This window comes from Pan troglodytes, chromosome 17, assembly GCF_028858775.2.
Source record: "Pan troglodytes isolate AG18354 chromosome 17, NHGRI_mPanTro3-v2.0_pri, whole genome shotgun sequence".
Classification (NCBI taxonomy): Eukaryota; Metazoa; Chordata; class Mammalia; order Primates; family Hominidae; genus Pan; species Pan troglodytes.
In genome coordinates, this window is record NC_072415.2 from 68,539,690 (window position 1) to 68,557,918 (window position 18,229).

The following is an 18,229-nucleotide window of genomic DNA, read 5'->3' on the forward strand; positions in this document are numbered from 1 at the left end:
AGTGGGGAGGGCCACCTGCTTTACTGAGTCCCCCAATTCAAATGTTAGTCTCTTCCAGGAACACCCCCATAGACACACCCAGAAGAATGTTTAATCAAATATCTGGGCACCCCATGACCCAGTCAAGTTAACACTTAAAACTGACCATCACAGTCAGTTACTTATAGAGCCACCAAAAAAGGGTCGGGGAGAGTGAAGACTAGAAAAGATTCTTGAAAGAGATGAGGAGAAGTGGAGATAAGTATTGTACCTCAAGTACTTCCCAAGGAAAGGGAATCAGCTCCGAGCTAGGAGAGTAGCTTGAGGACAAGAGACGGGAGGGTGACTTCAGGGTGCCACAGTCAGAAGAGGGGAGGCCAGATGGGTTGGCACAGGGCTTCCATGTTAGATGAAATAAGCAATGGGTTTTCACTAATCCTCATCCTCAAATTCACCAATATGAACAAAATGAATGAACTTTGTGGAAGTACATGCAATGCTCAGAGACATGAAAAACAGCTACAATCCCAGTCACAAGTCTGAGATGAGTATCTGCGGCTAAACATGGGCCACACATGTGAATTGGGTGGGGAGGACAGAGATGACACAGCAATTGATTCAAATATTTTTTGAGCACATACTATGTGCCAGACACTTCTAGGTGTTAGGGATGCATCAGTAAACAAAAGAGAGAAACATCGCTGTCCTCATAGAGCTTACATTTGAATGTGGGAGACAAACATTAAAGAAAATAAACCACATAGTATATCAGAGGATGGTACAGAAAATGGTACGAACTAAGTGTGGGAATTTAGCAGGGAGGGAAGATGAGAGCTCAAGGCAGTGGTATCATTTCTTTTCCATTTCAATAAGCTGGTCCAAGTGCTACAGTTTGAAATTGGCCCTGAGTCAGAGAGCACTGAGGACAGCTTTTCCACTTAGGATGCTGAGGTCACACCATGGAAGGGCTGGGAAAGGGAAAAGGCAGCGTGGCCACCTCCTGGGTCCTGGGATTTGGGGACAGCTGTGCTACAGATGATGATATGTATCTTTCCAGCTTTTGAGAACGGGAGAGATTTCTTTAAAACTATGGGAAAGGAAGCCCAAGCACACAGATGATTCTCTTTCTTTGGGAATGGTGAGAGCTGGAGGTGTGGGTGGGCTCTGAGAAAGCTGGGGAATATTTCTGTGAGCCAGGTGCCCACCATGATGCCAGGGGAAAAGGTGGCACCAGAGGGGCAGTACAGACACCATCTCTATTCCACTGACCTGGACTTTGAGCCTGAACAAACGCCTGGAAGTGGATGTGGCAGTGAAAGATGAGGACCCTGTTATGGGCTGAATCGTCTCCCCCTAAGACTCCTCTGTTGAAGCCTACACTTCAGAATGTAGCATTAATTGAAGAGAGGTTAGTTACCAAGAGAAAATGAGGTCTGCAGGGTGGGTCTTGATCCAATATGACTGCTGTTCTTATAAAAGGGGGAAATTTGATCTGGGCACAGTGGCTTATTCCTGTAATCCCAGCACTTTGGGAGGCTGAGGCGGGAGGATCTTTTGAGGCCAGGAGTTTGAGACCAGCCTGGGGAACATAGGGAAATCCCATCTCTACCAAAAAAAGAAGGAAGAAAGAGGGAAAGGAAAAGAAAGGAAGAAGGAAGAAAGAGGAAAGAAAGGGAAACGGAAAGGAAAAGAAAGGAAAGGAAGAAAGAGAAAGGAAAGGAAAGAAGGAAAGAGAGAAGGAAGGAAGAAAGGAAGAAAAAGATTAGCCAGGCGTGGTGGTGAGTGCCTGTAGTCCTAGCAACTTGGGAAGCTGAGGTGGGAGGATCGGTTGAGCCTGGGAGGTCAGGGCTGCAGTGAGTCATGATCACAGTGCTACACTCCAGCCTGGGCAACAGAGCAAGACCCTGTATCAAAATAAATAAAATAAGGAGGGGAAATTTGAACACAGACATGCACACAGGGATAGCGCTATGTGAAGACTAGAGTTATGCGGCTGCACGCCCAGGAACTCCCAGAAGCTCGGAGAGACAGGACAGAGGCCCCAAACAGATGCCTCCCCAGCACCTTCAGTGGCAGCACGGCCCTGCCGGCACCTTCATCTATAGGGACTTCTGGCCTCCAGAACTGGAAGGCAATTCATCCTGATGTTCAAGCCACCCTCCCGGTGTGGTACTTCATTTCAGCAGCCCTGGGATTATTCAATACAGACACCAAAGAAAGTCCTGAGGGGAACTGATCACTGGAAAGTAGCAAGCCGTGAGCTTGCCATTCCACACAGCCGCAGAGGGAGAAAGAGGAAAGGCCAGGGCAAAGTGGGCAGTGGAGGTGAGTTCTCTCAGCCAAATGGTCTCTGATGCTTCTGGGCCCTGCAACGGGAGCTGATAGACTGGCTTTTCTTGATCATATGTAATCAAAACCACGTGACTTTTGAAAAAAAGTCTCTGAGATGATTTCTATCTGGGACTGTGTGGGTCTCATGAAAAACAGAATTTTTAAAATGACTGATGTATTGGCACAATTAGTGCTTGTAAATATTTGTTCGTTTGAAGGCTGTGCCCAGTGATCTCACAGATGAAACTGGCTTCCATCTCGCCTTGCAGCTTTTACAAAATAGCAATAGCAGGCTCTCAGAGGGTTTCAGATCTGCCGCAGCAAAGAGTTGGAAGATATATCCTGTGCTGGGAAGCATGAGAGGTTTTTGTGTCTCTTTGATTTTTTTTTTTTTTTAAGTAGTTAAGCTCAAGCACATCTGCAGATCTAAATGGGGGAGAAATGCCATCCTGTTCACTTTGGCATCTGTGGTCAGAAGGAGCAGAACATACACCAGGAAAACAAGCCAAGACCGGGTTGTTGGCAGGCCCCTCCCAGCTGCACCCAGTTGAGCACATGCCTGATACACGCACAAAACCATATGTCTGTTTATAATAGAAGAGAGAGCACTTTATAATTAGAAAATAATTGTTGCTTCTTTGGGCATTCTCTTTCATTAGACTCTATTGAAACCCCCTGCTGTTAATGAAGCTTGTCAGATGCATGGCTGAGAGGCAGTACAAGAAAAGAACACGAGATATGAATACCAGCTAGCCAGCCATGCATCCAAAACCAGGACGTTCCAGACAAGATACCCACTGGCAAGAAGTCATCCTTTCCCTGCCATCCTCATTCGTGAGAAATGTGCTGTTGAAAACACAGGCCCCTTGTAGTGAAGCTTTCACTCGTTTTTCTGATCCACCTGTCAGGGAGCTCCATGGTTGAGCCCTTCTGGAGACTAAGTCATATATGTAAATGACCATCCTGCAGGCACCAGGAAGGGAGACAATCCCCAGCTGGATCCACGGCGCTTCCTGGCTCAGTCCCTGGGTTGAGCATTCATTGTATTTAGTCTTCCTAACACTGCACATTTATGAAGACAAATGGGAAAATCAAGAGGACTGGATGTGTTCCAAATTGAACCAAAACAACGTCAATGAGCGTGGGCATTTCTGAACCCCTAGGACAACACCTTTGGTGTAAGAGAACCCACTCCACACTTACCCTGTTATTTGTCTGGGCAAGGAAAACAGCACTTTATCTCAGAACAGAAGGAGAGGGATGGCTGGACAGATGGCCGTGGCCATACACAAGGCCATCCCTATGCTCTCTGGCTGGGACAGATCCAACTGTGAGAGCTCCTTCTGTCCCTGTCCTCCAAATGTGTGGGGAATTTTTTTGTTTGTTTTTGTTTTTGTTTCTGAGACGGAGTCTCACTCTGTTGCCCAGGCTGGAGTGCAGTGGTGCAATCTTGGCTTACTGCAACTTCCACCTCCCGCATTCAAGCAATTTTGCTGCCTCAGCCTCCCAAGTAGCTGGGATTACAGGTGCCTACCACCACGCCTGGCTAATTTTTGCATTTTTAGTAGAGACACAGTTTCACCATGTTGGCCAGGCTGCTCTTGAACTCCTGACCTCAGGTGATTGGCCTGCCTTGCCCTCCCAAAGTGCTGGGATTACGGGAGTGAGCCACCGTGCCTGGCCCAAATGTTTTTAAAGATGAAATCAGGTTACAATAAACAATAAAGGGACTTCTAAAACAGCATCTGTGAAAGGAGGCTGGGATGGCTCCATCCAAGAGAGGCACCCCTGGGCTGACTGCAAAACACGAAATCTGGGAGTAGGAAATCCTTTTCCTCCCCTGTCTCTCCAAATGAAGATTCAAGGCCAGCTGGAGGGGAAGAGGGGTGGCTTTTTCATCCTTTTCACAGGATGGCTTTGACTTTCCATTTCATACTTTTCTGTAATTTGTTTTTAATTTTTCAGACTTGTGTTGACATTATTTTGATAATTACAAATCATTACCCAAGACAGTACCCTAGTCTGTCAAGAAGGCCTTGGTCACACCCACACTGAGATAGAGCTAGATGATTAGACACTTAGATAAATCCAATCAAAATGTGCACTGTACCTTTTGCTATTGTGGAACTTTCTAGAACTTCACTGCTAAACACATCTGTAAGATCTCTGTGGGCAAAGCAGGCTATAGGCTGCCTTGTAGAAAAATAAGCATTTTATAATCTGTAAGCCATGGGAACCACTTCAGCAGAAAGGCTAGAAAGGGCAGATTTTCTGAAAAAGATGACAGGTGACTAAATGAAGTATTTTCTCCTTCAAATCCCTTTACAAAAGAAAAATCCCATTTGTGGTTCCTTTCTTATCAAAATCTGGTGCCTGAGAGTAGTATATAGCATATGTGTGTATATATATATATATATATATATATATATATACACACACACACACACATATTGTGTATATATATACACTATATATGTAAGTATATATAATATACACTATATATGTAAGTATATATATGTACACACTACATATATATGTAAGTGTATATATTATATATAAGTATATAAGTATATATATAATATATAATATACTACTGCATATATACACGATAGTATGTAGTATAAATACACTATATACTATAAGTATATATACTATATATAAGATATATATATAAGATATATCAGGTACCAGATATATATATACTTATATATAATATATACTTATGTACTATATATACACTATATATATTGTATATACACTATATACTATTCTCAGGTACCAGATTTTGATAAGGAAACACAAGTGGGATTTTTCATATATATATATATACACACACACATTATTCTCTAAGCATAAAAATACAAAAAAGTACAAAAATATATATATATATATTTTTTTTTTTTTGAGACAGGGTCTCACTCTGTTTTCCAGGCTGTAGTGCAGTGGTGCAATCTCAGCTCACTGCAACCTCTGCCTCCCAGGTTCAAGTGATTCTCATGCTTCAGCCTCAGTAACTGATTATGGGCGCCTCCCACCACACCCAGCTAATTTTTGTATTTTTAGTAGACACAGGGTTTCACCACGTTGACTAGGCTGGTCTCGAACCCCTGACCTCAAGTGATCCACCTACCTTGGCCTTCCAGAGTGCTGGGATTACAGACGTGAGCCACTGCGGCTGGCTGAGAATAGTTTATGTTAAAGTAGAAGAAGCCAGGAGTCTTCCACTGAGAGCCAACCACCCCTCCGTAAGGGGGCTGCATACAGAAATCTCTGTGTTGGCAGCATTGCTTGTGCTGGATGCCTCATGTGGCACCTCCGTCCTGCTGTCAAGCTGCTTCCTCACACATCAGAACCCAGAAGGAGCTGGGCCTTTCCTTGGCCAGACTATCTGAACCCCAGGAGGCCAAGGTATTCCTCTCAGCATTTCAGGGCCCTCCTGCCCATCGTCTAGACTGCCTCTTTGAGTGTGATCCCCGGCAGCCACAGGAGATCCCCAGAAAGTGTGATAGAAACACAGAATTCAGGCCCCACCACAAACCTACCCAGTCAGAACCTGCATATTCCCAAGATCCAGGGATTCCTGTGCACATTCAGGTTTGCGAAGCATCCATTCTCCTGCTCAGAAGTGGCGCTATAATTCTCCCAGCTGTTAACCAGCAGATGAAATCGGTCTTAAGAAACAGCAAACTGTGGAAAAGGCCACATAGGATTCCAGCTATATGACATTCAGGAAAAAGCAAAACTATGAAGATAATGAAAAGATCAGTGATTGCCAGGGGTTGGGGGTTGGGGAAGGGAGAGATGAATCGGTGAAGTACTGGGGAATTTTAGAGCAGTGAAGTTATTCTGTTTGTTACTATAATGGTAGATGCCTGTCATGATACATTTGCCCAAACCCACAGCATGTACAACACCAGGAGTGAGCCCTAATATAAACTATAAACTTTAATTAATAACAACATATCACGGTTGCTCACGTCTGTTATCCCAGGACTTTGGGAGGCCGAGGCAGGTGGATCACCTGAGGTCAGGAGATCGAGACTATCCTGGCTAACATGGTGAAACCCCGTCTCTATTACAAATACAAAAATTAGCCAGGTGTGGTGGCATGTGCCTGTAATCCCAGCTACTTGGGAGGCTGAGGCAGGAGAATCGCTTGAACCTGGGAGGCAGAGGTTGCAGTGAGCTGAGATCGCGCCACTGCACTCCAGCCTGGGCAACAGAGCGAGACTCCATCTCAAAAAAAAAAAAAAAAGTATCGATATTATCTCATCAATTGTAACAAACATACTACAATAATGCAAAATGTTTGTAACGGGAAAATCATAGAGTGGGGTGAGGAGACACATAGGAAATCTCCACACTTTCTGCTCATTTTTTGTAAATTTAAAACCATTCTGAAAAATAGTCTATTAATGAAACAACATTCCCATTAATGAAACAAGAATATTGTTGTTGCAAATAGTTGGGGCAGCGGATATTCTTAAGCATTTTGGGGTATATAAAGTAGTCCCTGAGTTGCTATTGTATGGTTTGCTCTTGCCCAATTTCACATTTCACTGATGCAGCCATCCTGCTTTACGGCTGGGCATGACCCAAACTGGTAGGGAAGGAGGCTGTGAGTGTCAGGAGACTCAAGCGGAATGAGGACTGGGAGTGGTTAGAGATGCCAGGATCCCTGTGAATTGGTGCACCCCCGCCAGGATTAGCATGCATCTTCTGGCCTGCATCTTCTGGCGCAATCCACCATGGGTCAGCCCTGGGTTTAGGCAGCTCGGGTTTAAGGAACAAAGTAGAAAGCAATGGAGCCTAAGTTGTAATGTAAGAATGAGGGGAAACCACAGATGCAAATATTTTGTGCTCTAGGAAACCTATTAGGAAATTACTAAATCCTGGAACGATGTAAAATACGGCACACACTCTAAAGAGCAAGTGTCTATAATGATATATACATCTTACACTTTTTGTTTAAATATGAATTTAATTAAACAGAAAATTGTAACTGGCTGTTGAATGATGGGAAATGGCTTCACGTCACAGAACCCACCTCCAGCAACAATAGCATATTAGACATCAGTGGAAAAACTTGACCCAGTGAGCGAATTCGTGATTTCTGTTTACACAGCAGGATGTGTCTAGAAATCCCAGGTTAGGAATGGCGGTGGGAAGAATTTTGGCTGTGAACAGACTCTTCTCAGCACCAGGTCCTCGACAGCACAACCATGTGCAAATACACAAATATACACATGACGTGAGGTTGGTAAAAATGCTGAACGTGTATATAAAGAATGGACTGCCTTTGAGACCAATCGTTGATTCAATCTCCCCATAAACCTGGTCGCAAATCCTGTTCTGAAATCATTTGAGTGAAGACAGCAGGTGATGGGTTTAGAAGCATCTTGGCGCACAGTCGGCTTGGCGCACTCTCTGCAGGCTGTATATTCTCTCCTGTGTGGCCTCAGATTTTCCCTGGCGAGATTGTGTGCTGCTAGCCAGTGGCCATTAGGTTACCCGGGGATGTTAGGTTTTCTTTTCGCCTGGTGTCTCAGGCCCTGTCTTCTTTACTGTTATAGAGTTTGTTTGAACTTTGCTTTTCCCAATGCTCGGCTGCTTCTGTTTCTGGTTATTGTTTTGAAGGGATTTCAGTCCCAGCATTTTGCAATACTTGTTACACTGGTGTAGTGCTTTAAACTGATCAATGAAGGTCATGGAACAGTTGCCTTTAAATCCCTTGTACCTGTGAGTTTGGGTGGAAGGAAACATAGCTTTTAAAAACAGGACACTTTCATCAGTTTAAAAAGAAAAACTTGAAAGGGAAAACTAATGGTGCATGGAACATATATGAATTTCTGTTTTAGATAAGAATGGACGCAGGATAGACACAACTATCAGTGAAGGTAAAAAACAAAGACTGTGGAAATAAGTAAAGGCAAAGATCCGCTGGCACGTACAGTGATGATCAAAGGCCTTGGAGTATCCAGGGGTCCCAGGTGCTCATGGTTGGAATGTACCAGCATTTTATTGCCCTGTTCCTCATAGCCACAATGACCAGTGCTGGGCTATTTTGATAAAACACAGATCTCTTAGTGATCGAAAGCCACTCCATCACACCGAGAAGTTCTCAATAAAGAATTTCAGAACTTTGGAACTGAAAGAAATTATTTTGTTTAGACCCTTCAATTTACAGTTGAAGAAATTCAGGTTAAGAGGTCATGAGACTACCCCAAGAAAACAACGCAAGTTGATGTAAGAGACAAGATTAGAATGAAGCCCTCTGAGTCTTTCTCCTACAGCAGAGCTCACTCCCCTGGCAGCCCGCTTTGTCCCCAGGAGAAGAAGAATTTTTGTCTCTGGCAGAGCCTTTGTCTCCAGTAGGCCCTAAAAGGGTCCATGCTGACTCCTTGGCCAGGAGTAGTTTCAGGGGTTGTTCCTCTTGGTTGGGACATTTAAATACTTAAATTATAAATGGCCATGTTTTCATGTCCCAATTATGGTAGGTTAGTGTGCTCCTTAAATGGACAGCTGCCCAGCCCCTAAGTCTCCCCAGCTATCTGCAGATGAACAAGATCCATCAAAAAACTGGTTGAAGGTGCAGGCTTCCTGGGTTCTGGGCAGAATGTGAAAGGGTAGTAGGCTATTGCAGCTTGTTTAGTAGCTAGGAAAGTGACCCTGCAGGTCTTCCTGCCAGCCACCAGAAAATCCCCAAATCCCACGCACACACTGAATCCAGTCACAGCTCCTCACAGAGTGTGGAGGAGGCCAGGTGAGCATAGTGCCAGCCACATACCCTCCCCAATAAGTGGTATCTCCTTGAGATGTCCAAAGGTCCTCCTTGTCACCGCAGATGAGCTCCTTTGTCAAAGGAATTTGCCTTCAACATGAATCCCATGGGGATAAACACTTTGAAGTAGCACATATGTAAACCTATGAGGTCCACGTTGCATTCACTCAGCCCCTCCCCATCAATGCATTCTCCACACTGCCACCAGAGTAACCTCTACAAAACATAAGTCATATCTCCTGCTTAAAATCCCATTGCTGTTAAAACGAAGACAAACTTCCTGAAACTGCCTGTGATCCTGCACTGTCTGGCTGCATCTTCCAACCCATTGACCTCTTCAGCCATTAGAAGTGTGTCCAAGCTCCCTCCTCCCAAAAGTTTCTGCCTGCGCTATTCCCCCTGCATGGGATGCTCCTTCCTCCTTTTTCTAGATAAGTCCTACTCACTTTATTTATTTACTTATTGAGACAGAGTCTCATTCTTGTTGCCCAGGCTGGAGTGCAATGGCTCAATCTCAGCTCATTGCAACCTCCGTTTCCCAGGTTCAAGTGATTCTCCTGCCTCAGCCTCCCGAGTAGCTGGGATTACAGGCATCCACCACCACACCTGGCTAATTTTTTTTTTTTTTTTTTTTTTTTAAGTAGAGACAGGGCTTCACCATGTTGGCCAGGCTGGTCTCAAACTCCTGACCTCAGGTGATCCACCTGCTTCGGCCTCCCAAAGTGCTGGGATTACAAACGTGAGCCACCATGCCCGGCCTTTGCTCACTTTAAATTCTCAGCTCATTTGACCTTTCCAACCAAGTCACATCCCCCTGTCATAGACTCTCCTGGACTCTGCACCTCCTCTTTGTGGCACTGTCACACACATAGTCTGACATCTGTGAGTGGATGAGATGGTTAATTTCTGTCTCTCCACTCACTGTAAATTCTGTGATGGCAGAGGTCACTCTTTGCTCACCACCGTACGCCAACACCTAGTCCAGTGCTTAGTAAATGGCAGAAACTCAATAGAGGATGATTGAAAAAAGAGTGGGATGCTTTTATTTTAGTGGTTTTTCAGAATGCGTTTTCATTTGTCTATTCTTGTGTTGACCTGTATCAGTGCTGTGTTCTTTAAAAATATAGTCACATGGGAGGAAGGGACAGCAACTTTCCTCCCTCCCTTCTCTAGAGCGCACCTAGCCAAGCACTGTGCTTGAGGCTACGGATTCGACAGAGAACACACAAGACATTGACTCATGTTTTCCAGTGAAGAAGATAGATATCAAGTCATTACAGTGAAATATGATGAATACGATGCAGGGGAAGCATTGCTGGCTGGTAAACCTGGACAATAATTGGTGGGCTAAGTTTCTGTCAGTTTCCTGATCTCCAAAGTGTGAATAATAATAATGCCCACTGAGGCGGGTGGATCACGAGGTCAAGAGATCGCAACCATCCTGGCCAACATGGTAAAACCCCAACTCTTCTAAAAATACAAAAATTAGCTGGGTGTGGTGGCATGCGCCTGTAGTCCCAGCTACTCAGGAGGCTGAGACAGGAGAATCATTTGAATCCAGGAGGCAGAGGTTGCAGTGAGACGAGATCACGCCACTGCACTCCAGTCTGGCGACAGAGCGAGACTTCGTCTCAAAAAATAATATAATAATAATAATAACAATGCCCATAGGGTTGTTGAGGGGATGAAATGAGAAAATCCATAGAAACCACGTAGCTCAGAGCATAACACAGTAAAGATTCAACTGATGTTGATCATGTTGTTATAATTATCAACACTACAACTGATGCAACTGATGCGGGCTTCCTGTGGAAGAGACTTTGAAGCGAGTCAAAGCTGAGGGATTTTCCAGGTAAAGGGTAGGGGCAGAGGGTGCCTGGCATTCAGGACCAGTGACATGTAGGGCCCAGTACAAAACGAAAACAGGCTCTTCGTTCAAAAAGTATTAAGAATTTCAAGACAACAAGCACAGAGCATTAAACCAAACACAGGGCCCTTCTGAGTGTGAGGTCCTGTGCACAAATTGCACACGCATGAAACCAGCCCTGCCCGGCGGGAGAGAGTGCTGGCCATTGTTGCTTAATAGGGCCAAAGGCAAACTGGCAAAAAGAAGTCTGTAATGCTGGCATGTTGCGGATTCTGTAGCTGTTATGATTCAAGAAATCAGGCCTCCTTCATTGGCTGGTAGGAACTATAGAGGTCGACACACCTGGACTGAATGGAGAGAGTTTTTTCCCTGTACAATCCAAGCTGGGTTTTTTAAGCTCTTAAGGGCGTGAAAGGTTTCTTTCCTCTCGGAAGCTAAAGCGGCAGCCTGCAGCTCCACCCTGCCGTGATTGTTATAAATCCAGCTGCCCCTCCTCCTCCTGGCAGGGGAACTGCTCTGCCCCTGGGAGCCCACAGTCCATGGCCTTGGGAAAAATGACTTGGTTTCTAAAAGCCAAGCTTTCTCATTGAAGAAAAGGTCAACCAAAGAAAGGAGTTGAATCTGGCAGAGTGGGAAATCGTCTACTGCTAATGGTATCATTTTTACATCTCTATCTTCCTCTGCAGGAGCTCCCTTGAAAGGCTGAAATGTCAGCTTGTCAGTGTTTCCTGTATGCCTGAGCGCTCTCTCCCTGGTGGGACGCGGGGCCTGCTCCGTCAGGATGGATGGTTTAATCCCACCTGCCACTGGGGGGGACCCCGGTTGCTTCACACCAACTCCTGAGCTCCTCAAATGGGGAGTGTCACGATTGGGCAGGGGCAGCTTCCCTGTCTGAGCACATTGGAAACAAGTCCCGGTCATTTGCATCAGGACTGCCTCGAGGCTTTTCAAATTCAGACAACATCTGGTCTCTGCAGAGAAAAATAACTAATTCACACTGTGACCTCCCAGAAAGATCACCGCTTCGTCCTGAAGCACTCCCTTGCCAGCAGGTGTTAATGCCAGGTAAAAAGAGAGCCCCTGTCTAATAGTCTCCACCTCTGGAATGGAAAAAGCTGAGCTGGGTCAAAGGAGCGTGACTTCTGGGCAGCCCCTGGGTAGACTTCTTTCAGGAATCTGCCTCCTTCTCCACCTCCACTTAACCTCTTTCTTTAGACCCTCGCAGAAAGCTGGAGTCAGGCAGCAGAGGCTAAGATGGCTGTGCCTGGGCTTGGTGAGGCCAGAGAGCAAAGGCATCTCTGCACCATCTCAGAGACCCTTTCTCAGCCCTTAGCTACCTTCGAGCCCCAGCTCCAGTGGGCTCTCTCCGCACCATGAAAGGACATCTCTCCAACCTCCTCCCTGCATCTTCTTGAGAACTAGACACCCCTCTCAGAGTTAGGGGTGTATGCGCCCCATCTTCTCTGCACAGATTATGATCTCTCTCAGGACACTGCTTTATGCCCAGAACGCCTGTCCAGGGGAGGCTTTTCAATAAATGTTGAAAGAACAAAATGAATGGGGCCCAGCTCCATGCTCAGCACTACCTTGTCTCCGCGCCACATTTCCGAACATCTCTTTCTCTAATTTTCGACCCTCAACTTGGCCTGTCAGACAGTGTTGAACTTCCCTTTCCCTATCTTTCTCAGGTGCAGACTTTTCTTTGCTACCTAGCATTTACAGAAATTACAAATCTTCCTCCTTTCTCAATTTGGTCTCTGTCTCAGCCAGGATGTTGGGCTGCTGCTTTGACCCGTTCTCACAAACTGACAGCCATCACCAAGGCCGTTGCCCTTGCCCAAGAAGAAAAATAGGGCAACACCCTTTGTGTTCTTAGATTGATTATCCCAGATTCATTCAAAGGACATGAATTCAATGACATCAAGCTCTCCTCTACCCAAGCAATGGGAAGTGCAGGTTTCCCTGCTAGTGACCCACCTTACATGCGACATGTGCCACCCGCTGCCTTGAGGGTTGAATCTGGAGCTGTAGGCCATCTCTCCAACAGGATCACCATTGCAGAAACTTGCTATCCTTTTCATGTTGGATAGATATAGGGGGTTGAGTAGCATCCTTGCCCACGCCATCCCCAAAGTCACGTCCTTCCCAGAACCTCAGAATGTGACCTTATTTGGAAATCACGTCATTACAGATGGAATTTCTTAAATAAGGTCACACTGGAGCAGGGGAGGCCCTCAATCCACTGTTACTGGTGTCTCATAAGAAGATGACAAAAGACAGAGACCCACAGGGGGAATATCATGTGATGTTGGAGACATAAGTTAAAGAGATGCGTCTATCAGTCAAGGAGCTCCAAGGATTGCCAGCAAACCCGGAAGCCAGAGGAGAGGCATGGAACAGACCCTCCCTCAGAGCCTGCAGAAGGAGCCAACCCTGCCAACCCCTTGATTTCAGTCTTCCAGCCCCCAGAACTGTGAGACAATCAATTTCTATCACTGTGAGGCTCTTGGTTTGTGGTCATTTGTTATGGCAGCCCTAGGAATCTAACATAATGGAATAAAGAATCTTGTATTTGAGATCTTTTTCAAATATTTTCATTTTTAAAAATCTTAACTCTATAGAATTTTACTAAATGGGTCTTTTTGTCCTTAACCTCTAATTAGTATAATTTTTTAGCCTATCTCTTTATGTGAATCTATCCATCCTCTCTCACAATGTCCAGAATTGGAACACTAAATGTACTCCACTGAACAGCATTCAGACCAGGCGCACTGGCTCACGCCTGTAATCCCAGCACTTTGGGAGGCTGAAACAGGAGGATCGCTGGAGCCCAGGAATACAAGACCAGCCTGGGCAACATAACGAGACCCTATCTCTACAAAACAAAAACAAAAACAAAATATGAACAGCATTCAATATAGTCTGTTCTCAACTATATTCCCCCTGGATGAGAGTGGTCCCTGCGAATGACCTCGAGACCCTGTTAAAATGCTGATTTGGATTCAGTAGGTCTGGAGTGGGGGTGGAAGTTTCTGCATTTCTACCAGGCTCTGGGGGGTATTGATGTCACTGGTCCAGGGACCCCCTCTCCTTTGAGCAACAAGGAGATAAACTACTCAAAAGTGGTGATCTACACTCATCTCCATTTGACTTTGGAAATGCCTTTATATTTAAACTGGAACACAAGTATATCTTATGTTTATGAAGTTAGTGTCAAACAATCTAATAAAGTCACACTGAAACATCCCACCTGGGGAGGAGCTACGGAGGCTGTTTCCACAGTCCTGCCCTCACTCAACAAAGATTTATTCAAGATTTGCTATGTGTTAGAAACTGTGCCAGGCTGATGTCTTGCTTAAGAACAATTCCTCTCTCCTCTCATCCTAATAATGAATGGCATAGCCTTTCAGACTCACACAGAAATCACCAACTGATAGCAGCAGGGTGACTGCTTTCTCTCTGGGATCCGCTCACAACCGTGCTGGACAATGTATTGGCTCCAAACACACCTGGAGAGCGGGGGTGGAGGAAAGTCACAGAAATTTCCAGCCCTGGCTGAGTTACAGAAACCAAGGTTCTTGGCTGGCTTAATAAAGGAAATGGAGACAGGCAAGGCAAACCCACTGAAAAGTTTTCCTGCACTTTGGTAACCCATTAGATGCCAACCAGAAGCTACATTGAACAGCTTGAGTTTGAGATCCTTTCTGAAGAAGTTTTAACGCATAGGGAAAGGCTACAAGGACAAGGAATTCGAGGTCAGGATGGGGGTGAAGAATTGAAACAAAGCCGTGGTCTGGTGTGTGATGTGTGTGTGTAAAATAAAGCCAGGCTGGACTTAGGCTCCGGTAGAACGGATTGTCACCTGCATGGAAAGGGAGGGACATGGGGAGCCTTCCACCTGGAAACAGCAAGAGATTCCCGGAGTGCCACTCATACCCTTCATTTTTCATGTGTACTCATTGATTTCTTCATTGATCAGGTACCAGCTGTGTGCCAGACACTGTAGGGGAACTAAAAGGGATTAATTAATAAGCGGAGCGGCACTTTCCCAAAAGCGGCCATCTTGGAGCAAGCTGTCACATCTCAGCGGGAGGAAGTTCTGTGGAAACGCGGAGGGTGCCATTTTCACACTGCCGAGCAGATTCCTACAAGATTTCCTACAGGAAAGATGGTTTGGGGTTTATCTGGCAGAGGGAACAACATGGTAAGGTTCAGAGGCACGTTGTGAGCCAGAGCAGGTGTTCTGAGGGGAGATGCCGTCGGAGGATGTGTGAAAATGTTTCAAAGCCATGCTGTGCCATTTCTCCTGTGGCATGCTGGTTTCCAAAATACGTTCTCATGAGCAACAGTCCCACAAGAGTCTTTGAAATTCTGTGATGTAAATGCTGTGAGAAATGCTATCTGATATCTCTCCTAGGCTTGGTATGGTAGGTAGCTCACGCCTGTAATCCCAGCACTTTGAGAGTCCAGGGTGAGAGGACTGCTTGAACCCAGCAGTTTGAGACTAGCCTGGGCAACATAGTGAGACCCCACCCCTACAAAAAAAAATTAAAAATAGCTGGGTGTGGTGGTGCATGCCTGTAGTTCCAGTTTCTTGGGAGGCTGAGGCAGGAGGATTACATGAGCCCAGGAGTTCGAGGCAGCAGTGAGCCGTGATCAGGACTCTACATTCCAGCCTGGACAACAGAGAAAGACCCTATCTCAAAACAATCATCATAATAATAATATCTTTCCTTGTCCCTAGGACATTCAAAATACACATCAGCTCTTTAAAGACCCTATGAAGTCTCACACTAAAGAAGTCTCCTGGCCGGGCATGGTGGCTTATGTCTGTAATCCCAGCACTTTGGAAGCTGTAATCCCAGCACTTTGGGAGGCCAAGGCTGGTGGATCATGAGGTCAGGATATTGAGACCATCCTGGCCCCGTCTCTACTAAAAATACAAAAATTAGCTGGGCGTGGTACCGTGTGCCTGTAGTCTTAGCTACTCAGGAGACTGAGGCAGGAGAATCGCTTGAACGAGGTTGCAGTGAGCCAGGATTGTGCCACTGCACTCCACCCTTGGTGCCAGAGTGAGAGTCCGTCTCAAAAAAAAAAAGAAAGAAAAAAAGAAACTTCCTAAACTTATTCAACCTAGGGTTTCCCAAAATTACTTGACAACAGAAATCTTGTTTCACATAATTACTTTGAAAAGCACTTTTAAAAATTCATGGAGCTTTTGAGGGCGGGGACGTGGTAGTGTAACCAGATCTGTGTTTTCTAGAGAAGTTGTCCCCCTTGAGGATGTCTACAAGGTGACCTTCTCTTGGGGCAGGTAACCTTCAGCAACTTATCTGAACAAATGCCATCTGAGCCACAACTGCCCCTCCTTGGGCCAGTCAGGGGAGCCTCCAGGCAATTCGCCCCTGCTTTCCGCCTGGTCCAGGTGGTGCAGGTCAGATCTTGTCATGGCCAAGCAACTGCTTGGATGGCCCCATCTCCCTCTGAACAAAGTCCAGCCCCTCCCCTTGCTTCCTGGCACTTTCTGCCCTTCTTGCCCAGTGCTATGGCCCCTCCCTCAGGCCTCAGTTGAAGCCACAGTCCCAGCTACCCCAACAGAAACCAAGCCCTGGCTCTCTCTTCCCTCATAGCCTCCCTGGCTGGAGAAAAAAAAAAGAATACAAAAAGTTCCCTCTTTCTGCAGAAAAATGTGAGAGGAGGGCAGAGGTGCCCCACCTTCAATGAGTCTGGTCTCTGCGTCTGCTGGCAACACATTCTAGAATCCCTGTACATTTGCACAGTTTCTACTCTCATTGCTTTTGATGGCACGCTCAACCAGGAGGTTCTGTGAGACAGGAGTCCCGAAGAAGAGAGCTCAGAGAGGAGCCCAGGGGAGGGGGAGAAGCACTCATCTACTATGGGTCTGTTTTTGAGGTCGCATGAGTCCCATCCCCATGAATATGCAGGAAGCACACAGTCCATTCGTTAGTATCTGAAATGGAAACGAATTGAAGACAAAAAACCGAGGAGGGGGCGTTGTAGGTAGACACCCACCAGATAAGCAGCCTGAGATTCGCCCACTGTCCTAAGCCCCAGAGCTCTGATCCCCAAAGGCCTGTGCTGGTTTTATCTGCAAATGGGAGTGAAACCACCTTTGCAGAAATTATAACTGAGAAAATTGTGACAGTGAAAGAGATCTGACTGAACCGACTCCGTCTTGCTTCTCACCTCCAAGCTCTCCTTGTTCTTTCCTGGGCAGAGGCCAAACTAACTTGGGGAGGAACTTAGTTTATAGTTTGACTTTGAAACAAAGACGGTAACAGCCCTTTCCCAAAACAAACTCCCTTCTTGCCTGGGAACTAGACCGCCTTTGCAGGACTAACAAATTAGCCAAAAGATTAGAAATTATGGTTTAGGAGTCATGCAGCTGGAGGCTACAAGGTTCCAAACCTCCCCAGTTTCTCCTAGGGATGACATCACAATTGTAAAACCTAAGCCTGGTGCTTGAGATGTTTTTCAGACCCTGCCCTCGATGGATCAACTGGCGCCTCCCAGATCAATAAACTGGCTCATTTAGTCTTGTGGCCCCCACCCAGGAACTGACTCAGCACAAGAGGACAGCTTTGACTCCCTATGATTTCGTCTCCGACCTGACCAATCAGCACTACCCCCACTTCCCGACCCCCAATCCCCAAATTTTCAGGGAGACTGATTTGAGTAGTAATAAAACTTCAGTCTTCCATACAGCTGGCTCTATGTGAATTAAACTCTTTCTCTGTTGCAATTCCTATCTTGATAAATTGGCCATGTCCTGTCTAGGCATACAGGCAAGGAGAACTTGTGGGGCGGTTACAGGAGCCTCTGCAGGGCCACAGGGCAGGTAATTGAGGTGAGGGAGAAGCGCGTCAGCATTCCCACTAGGTACAGGCTTTTTGAGAATTCACCATTCAGAGGAGCAGCTGGGCTGACGCCGTGGGTGGCGGTGAGGGTGGATAGAGGCAAAGCCACATTTCCAGTGTGCTCCAAGTTGCACAGCGAGGGCTGCAGGGCCTTCCGTATTGACAAACTCTGAATCCTCAGAGGGGTGCTCACCACTCTGGAACATCACTCCGCCGTTAGTCCCTCATTGTTTTCCCATAGGCTCCTTCCCCTCTGTCTTCAAACAGGCAAGGTCTCTTTAGACACACACACACACACACACACACAACACACAGAGGCAGACACACAAAGACACAGACACAGATATACACACAGACACATGCACACACATACACAGGGACACAGACACAGAC

The 18,229-nt window shown here is 46.0% G+C and overlaps 1 protein-coding gene across 7 annotated transcripts in view; it reads right to left on the reverse strand.

Moving 5' to 3' along the window:
• Window positions 1–7,271: 7,271 nt before the first annotated feature.
• The window catches only part of ALPK2 (alpha kinase 2), a 148,230-nt gene continuing 137,272 nt past the window's right edge, over window positions 7,272–18,229 (reverse strand). For 6 of the 7 annotated variants that reach the window (XR_010151955.1, XR_010151954.1, XR_010151956.1 and 3 more), the window contains one exon: window positions 7,272–8,047. Coding sequence is in view for 4 of the 7 variants with exons in the window: in XM_016933807.4 (XP_016789296.3) it covers window positions 7,831–8,047 (217 nt within the window). In the remaining 3 variants the exon portion in view is untranslated. The other variant, XM_054671903.2, reaches the window with a different exon arrangement.